Source organism: Eumetopias jubatus, unplaced genomic scaffold, assembly GCF_037043125.1.
Source record: "Eumetopias jubatus isolate StellerSeaLion01/CBP00866 unplaced genomic scaffold, mEumJub1_p1.0 scaffold_9, whole genome shotgun sequence".
In the NCBI taxonomy this organism is placed as follows: Eukaryota; Metazoa; Chordata; class Mammalia; order Carnivora; family Otariidae; genus Eumetopias; species Eumetopias jubatus.
This window is the reverse complement of record NW_028274815.1, coordinates 32,288,691-32,296,008: the sequence shown is the minus strand read 5'-3', so window position 1 is coordinate 32,296,008 and position 7,318 is coordinate 32,288,691. Positions and strand designations below refer to the sequence as shown.

Below are 7,318 nucleotides of genomic sequence, written 5' to 3'. Positions count from 1 at the left end.
CCCGCAGGCCAGGGTTCGACTTCTTGGGGCGGCTTTGCTCCTCCCCTGCAGTCCTCAGGGGCACCCTCCCTCAGTCGCGCTTCCCTCCTCCTTCGCTGGGGAGCCGGAAAACCCGGAGCGAACCGGCCCTGCTCGGCGGCGCATGCTCAGTAGCGAGCAGGTTCAGTTCGCTAGTAGGAAGCTCGAGCGCTACACCGGCGTCGTCGGCGGCGGCCGCGGCGGCACCTCTGGGCAGCCAGATCTTCCAACGACGACCTCGGGCCTTTCCCCTCCCCCGCTACACCCCGGCTCAGCTCCGCCCCGGGCCGCTTGCGTTTCGGGGTCCCCGCTGCGCGGAGCGGGCGCCGCGGCCGGAGCGTCCCTCCACACGACCCCCCCGCCCCCAGCCGCCGGCTCTGCCGCGGGGCCAGGCCGGGCCCGGGAGCGTAGCCCCGGCGGGCGGCGGCTGCGGCTGCGGCGGAGGGCAGCCCGGGGCGGCGCCGGCGGGCCGGGGAGGGGTGGGGGGCCCGGCCCCGGGGCGGTGGTGCGGGATGCCGCCGCCGCTGCCTCCGGGCTGCGTTCGCTCTCCACGGCTGGTGCCGGTGTCGGGTGGGTGGCCGGGCGCGGGCCTCGCCCCTCAGCCCCCTCTCCAGGGCTAGCCCGGCCGCGAGGCGCCCCGAGGGGGCCGGGCCGTCCGGTGGGGCCGCGGCCCTGTTCGGTGCTGCGAGTTCGCCCTCTCGCGGCTCCCCGGCCCGGCCGCCGCCGCCCCTCTCCCCGCCCAGAGGCGCCCCGGGGGCACCATGCAGGCGCAGCAGCTGCCGTACGAGTTTTTCAGCGAGGAGAACGCACCCAAGTGGCGGGGGCTGCTGGTGCCGGCGCTGAAAAAGGTGAGGAGCGCGCGGGACCCCGCTTCCCGGCTTGCAGCCCTTGCGAGGGCGCGGGGCCGGGGCCGGGGAAGGGCTGGGGAGGCGGGGCGCGCGCAGGGCCGTCTTTCTTCCCGGTCTCGCCGCCTCCCAGAAAGGACGGCGCACACTGAGAGGTTCCCCCACGCTCGCTGGCTCGGTGTTGACATTCACCCGGTGTGTGGGAAGGCCGCAGGAAGCCAGGCAGAGTTTGCCCGAATAATCCAACCTCTGAGAGGTTAACGTCCTGCCTCTGATTCAGAGACAAGAGTTGGAGGAGGCTCAGTTTTCAGTGGAGGTCAAAGCAGGCCACTTTTCCGCCTTCTCTGTCTTACCCTGGAGCTGCTGTCAGCCTCCGGTTTTAGGTGTCCAGTATGCTGGTTTTAGTGGGCTCGAGAATGCTCTAGCCATAATGCTTGCTCTAAGTAATTGCAGAGCTCGCTTGCCAGCAGGAACATGGCCTGCTTTGCTTGTCCTCTGTAATCACTCTTCATTCCCCTGAATTCCCCCACTCCTCCGATTATCAGGGGCGGGTGTACATGCCACATTTCTTTTTTTTCTTTTTTTTTTTCTTTTTTTTTCTTTTGCCCCCGAGCGTCTGAGAATCTTGGTACTATCTTTTGTTTTGTTGGTTTGAATTTTTAGCCTTTCCATGTTTCTTCAAGTTTGCCACATTGTTACCTAAAGTTGTATACTCCATGATCTGTGCTTTTAAATGTTTAGTACATTTAGGAAATGTTACATTTTAAAAGCTTCTAAAGCAACATTGTGACTTAGTATATACATTAAAACGTCAGAAACTGTGTGTGAACGAACATTAAAACGGTGTTTTTGGGGGCGCCTCGCTGGCTTAGTAGTTAAGCATCTGCCTTCGGCTCAGGTCATGATCTCAGGGTCCTGGGATCGAGCCCCGCATCGGGCTCCGTGCTCGGCGGGAAGCCTGCTTCTCCCTTTCCCAATCCCCCTGCTTATGTTCCCTCTCCCGCTGTGTCTCTGTCAAATAAATAAATAAAATCTTAAAAAATAAATAAATAAAAAGGTGTTTGTTTCCCTTTTACCTTTTCTATATAGATTGCTTTAATAGTGTTTCTTAATCCCAATTTCTTGTTGCTCAAAGAATGTTTTATGTTATTAAACTATGTTTTTACTCCTGAGAGTTGAGATTGTGATGTACCTTTTGTTCTAAACATTTATACTTTTAAAAACTGTCTTAAAAGGTGCCTGATGTTTCCCAAAGGCCAGCAACTTTTGCTTTCCCTTTTGCCCTCCCCGTCCCCTCCCCCCGCTGCTCCTTGGAAACTTACAGTGGAAACTATTTAGTTTGTTAGCAGAATTTGCTCATTTTTTCAGATATAAGTTACTGACTTTTTTCCTTAAGTATCTGAGTAAGTCTGTGATGTTGTTTTCTAAGAAAACCAGAGAGATGCCATATTCCTTACATACTCTTTATTAGAAATCAGGGCTCTCTTTTTACTTTTGCTTTACCTGCAAGCTTGGCATCTTAGCTTATAATAGGGGAGTAGGAGGTCTCAGTCATGTTAGAAGCCTGGTACTGATGGAGGTGGGGGTGGAGTGGGGAGGACACAGAAAAATTGTTGAGAACATACAAAAGAACTCGTAAAACACCATCAGTTTAGGGCTCTTTTGCTTAGGAGCAAACTCCTGTCCCAGGGAACCATCAAGATACTCTTAGTTGAGGGTACTGGGAAGTAGTGGGAAGAGCATTGTAGGAGTTGGCAGACCAGGTCCAAATCTGCCACACTGGTGGCCCTTGCTGAAATCTTTCCACAGAAGCATTTTCTTTGGCTGGCGCAATGTTGTTTTACAGACTTCTAATGTAATTAGTTGCCAGTATTTAAAAGTGGGAGATGTTACATAAAATCTGAATTTTCAGTTTTTCGTGAAGAATAGGACCGTCTCTCCACATTGGGCAAGACAGTAAACTGCTGGAGCTGAGTGAATGGCTTTCCTCTTCAGACTGGGCCTGCATTCTCCAACTTTCCACAGTCCCCACCAATCCTTGTGACCTATTTAACTTGAAACAGAGCTACCCTTGCATGACAGAAGTGATGGGGGGAGGTGGAAGTGTACACAATCTAGCTGATAAGTAGGGTTCTTCCAATTCTTATTTAAGATAGCCACTGATGAGCACTCTAAGCCACCTAAGATGAGGTTGAAAATATATTGCATATCTGGATGCAGCTCTTGAGAGCTCTCAGAACCTGCATTTCCACCTGCCTGCTAGACATTTCATGTGGATATCTCCTTATCTTGAATTCTTCCTTAAGACTTATTTTACTCTTTGCAGATGTGCCCAATTTGTGTTGTCTTACCTGAGGCTCTATCGTCATGTTATTTTCTTCACCTGGACTGCCCTTTGCCTGGCCTAATGCTAACTCAGCCTCAGTGTTTTCTCAAATTCTCAGGGCTGAGTTGGATAGTCTTTATTTTCTTTTAGCACCAAACCCTAGCACTTAACAATGAATTGTAAGTTCCTATTTACTTGTCTTTCCCATCCCACAAGTAGATTAGATGGTCTTTGAAAAAAGGAATGGTATTTTACCCCTTTTTATCCTTCACACATACAGTGCCTAACACCTACCTAGTAGGCACTTACGTTTGAATGAATGGGTGCAGGAATACCCCATCGAAAACCATCATCTCTCTCCTCCTCCACAGACCATTAAAAAAAATTCCTCTTGCTTAGTGGCTTTATTATTTTATTTGGTTCAAAACTTTGGAGTCATCTCTTACTTCTCTCTTTTACATTACTGCCCATACCCAGGCACAGCATATAACACAATAAACATAGGTTTATTTCCCTTTGACATGTCTTCTAATCTGTTTCCTTCTACTCTGAGTCCCTTCCCACTGTGATAGCCTCTTAACTAGTTTACTGCCTCTCACCTTTCCTGTATCTGTTTTTCAAATTTCAGAAGTTACTGTACACTTCTGAATATGTTGCACTCTTGTTGAGAACCATTGATATCAACGTAGGGGAAGGGAAAACAGAGGGAGGCAAACCATTAGAGACTCTGAACTATAGGGAACAAACAGGGCTGCTGGAGGGGAGGCAGGCCAGGGGATTTGCTAAATGGGTGATGGGTATTAAGGCAGGCACTTGTGATGAGCCTTGGGTGTTACATTAAGTGATGAATCACTAAATTCTCCTGAAACCAATATTACACTATATGTTAACTAACTAGAATTTAAATAAAAAACAAAAACAGAACAATATCTTTTGAGGGCATAGGATGAAGTGCACAGTCTTTAGCATGGAATTGATCTTGATCGATGATCTGGCTTCATCCTGCTTTTCTGACTGGATGGCCTACCATAATCTTTCATATTCTTTGTGCCTCAGCCAGACTGGACGACTGCTTTTCCTGACTGTGCCCAGAATGTCTCTCTATATCGGTCCAAGTCCTACCTTATCTGTTGCACAAATATGTCATGCTTACTACAGACCAGGTAATGCCCTTGGGCACTAGGGATAAAAAGGTAAATGACATCATCCAGAAATGACTAAGTCAGAACAGGGTGGGAATTGGCAGAGGACGAGTTTGGAGAGCAAACTAGTTTATAGAGAATTTTTTTAATGTTAAGCTAAGGAGTTTGAATTTTATCTTGAGGGAATGAAGGTCATTGAGGAATAGGTGAGTAACATCAGTTTGGAATTTTAGAAAATTCACTTTGGCCGTAGAATAGAAAATGAATTGGAGAAGAATGAGACCTGAGGTAAGGAGAAAACTTAGAAGGCTAGTTTAATAGTCCAGCCAAGAGATGATATGTGTTTGAATTAAGGGTGCATTTGAACTAAATGGAAATGTAGGGATGGATTTTGAGAGATGTTTAAAAGGTAGAATTGACAGGACCCAGTAACCCACTGAGTGAGTAGGGCAAGTGGGAAGAGAGCATGAAGAGTCCTAAGTTTCTGGTTTGCATGCCTTTAGTCAGGACAGAGAATGGAGGAGAAGCTGTTGGGGGTGGAGGGAGTGGCCTGAACACAGGAGTTTGGAACAAAGTCCTTTTGGCTTCTCCAGGTGGGCTTGTCGAGCTGGCGGTTGTTGGTATCTGCCACTGCAGATTTGGGACTTCCAGGGGTGTAGGCAAAGCCTTAAGAATAGATGAAGCCTTGGGGCGCCTGGGTGGTGCAGTCAGTTAAGCATCCCACTCTTGGTTTCAGCTCAGGTCTTGATCTCAGAGTTGGGAGATCAAGCCCCACGTCAGGCTCTGAGCTCAGCGCAGAGTCAGCTTCAGATTCTCTGTTTCTCTCTGCCTCTCCTGCTCATTCTCTCTCAAATAAATAAAACTTTAAAAAAGAATAGATGAAGCCTTTATCCATACAAAGACTTATACATGGATATTTGTGGCAGCTGTATTCAGCAAAGAATGGAAACAACCCAATGTCCATTAACAGGTGAATGAATAAACAAATTGTGAAATAGCCATACATTGGAATACTACTTGGTGATGAAAAGGAATGAATTTTTTTTTTAAGATTTTTATTTATTTGACAGAGATACAGTGAGTGAGGGAACACAAGCAGGGGGAGTGGGAGAGGGAGAAGCAGGCTTCCCGTGGAGCAGGGAGCCCGATGCGGGGCTCGATCCCAGGACCCTGGGAAGGCAGATGCTTAACGACTGAGCCACCCAGGCGCCCCAGGAATGAATTATTGATAACACACGGCAGTGTGGCTGAATCTCAAAAATAATTAAGCTGAATGAAAGAAGCCAGATCAAAAAAGAGTATATGCTGGGTAATTATATAAAATTCTGGAAATTACAAACTAATCTACAGTGACAAAAAGGTCAATAGTTGTTTTAGGGGGAGGCTTTTATGTTCATTTGTTGATTGTGCTGATAGTTTCAGGGATATACACATTGGTTAAAATTTAACACTGTACAACTCAGGTACGTGCAATTTGTTGAACGAAGAGAGAAAACAGGTTTGGAAAGAGTAATTTGGTTAGAGAGTCTGCATTTTTAAACACTATGCTATGCTACCTCTAGCAGGGGTGAAGGCATCCTTTTTTTCTGAGATGGGAGGGAAAGAGATAAAGATGGGTTTGTAGGTTGGGGAGCAGTGAGTTCATGGTAGGTAGCCTCTGTGTTCACAATGAAATGAAAGACAAGATTCTTTACATAGAGTGAGGAAAGAGAAATGAGTAAGGAGTTTAAGAAGCGTGGTGAAGTTTTGAAGTTGCTGTTGTGGAGTGTGGAGAAGGAGCCAAGTAGTGAATTAGAAAGGAACTGCTGAGCAGTGCTGAGTGTGGAGACCATAAATTTGGAGTAACATTTATTGGTCTGGTTGTGAGATTTCTCCAGCAGCACGCATCAGTTCAGGTAGAGGAGCACGGGAGAATTGGTTGCAAGTGGCTGCAGTAGAGACTAGGAGGATAGCAATATTTCAGGTGATAGGCGGTAAAGCTGCAAGACAGGTCATGGAGGTGGAAATGAAGGCTCCCATAGACTAGGAATCTTGGGGTGTTGGAAGAGGAGGGTAGTGAGAGCAGATAGGGGATTATGATTGGAGGTGATAATTATTCCAGAGATGAAAGAAATAAGACAGGAGCTCCAAAGTTGGTGTATTGAATAATGGATTGGTATATTATATATATGTGGATGATCACGAAGTCCACAAGGATTATGGCATGCATTGTAGTGGAAAGGAAGACTCCAATCCAGCAATGGCAATGAGGTCCAGAAATCACAGCAGTGAGGATGCTTCAGCCAAATAATAATAAAAGTGACAACTACTCCTGTTCCCCATAATATATTTTATATCACAACTGTGGCTAGAATAGGAAAGAACTTTGCACTTCATTTTAGAATATTTTTGTTTTGTGATTAATTTTTTACCCAACATTTTATTATGAAAAGTTTCAAATATACAGAGAGATTGTAAGAATTATACAGTAAAACACCCGTATACCCATCACCTACATTCTATAATTTACATTTTACTGTGTTTTCTTTACGACATGCCTATCCATTCCTCCCTCCATCCACTAATCCTCTTATATTTTGATGCTTTTCAAAGTGAGTTACAGACATCAGTACACTTTACCCCTAAGCACTTCAGTATGCATGTCATTAACTAGAGTTCAGTATTTGTTTACAGTTCTTTTTGTTTTTTAGGTAAAATCTAGGTACAGTGGAGTATACAAGTGTTAATTGTACCATTTAATGAGTTTTGACAAATACAACCCAAACCTCTATCAAGATATCAGACATTACTGTCACTCCTGAAATTTCCCTCATGTGCCTTGTCCATCAGTCTGTGCAACCATTGTTCTCATCTTTTATCATACCGTGATAGATTAATTGTAACTATTCTAGAACATCATATTAATAGAATCACCCAGCATATATTTTTGGTAAGGCTTTGAAGTTGTGTTTATCAGAAGTTCAGTCCTTTTTTCTATCATAGGACAG

At 46.2% G+C, this 7,318-nt stretch overlaps 1 protein-coding gene across 5 annotated transcripts in view; it reads left to right on the top strand.

Moving 5' to 3' along the window:
* Nucleotides 1-691: 691 nt before the first annotated feature.
* SOS1 (SOS Ras/Rac guanine nucleotide exchange factor 1) overlaps nucleotides 692-7,318 on the top strand; it is a 140,404-nt gene continuing 133,777 nt past the window's right edge. For all 5 annotated transcript variants that reach the window (XR_003611441.2, XM_028117269.2, XM_028117268.2 and 2 more), the window contains exon 1: nucleotides 692-866. Coding sequence is in view for 4 of the 5 variants with exons in the window: in XM_028117269.2 (XP_027973070.1) it covers nucleotides 780-866 (87 nt within the window). In the remaining variant the exon portion in view is untranslated. The remainder of the gene's footprint in view (nucleotides 867-7,318) is intronic.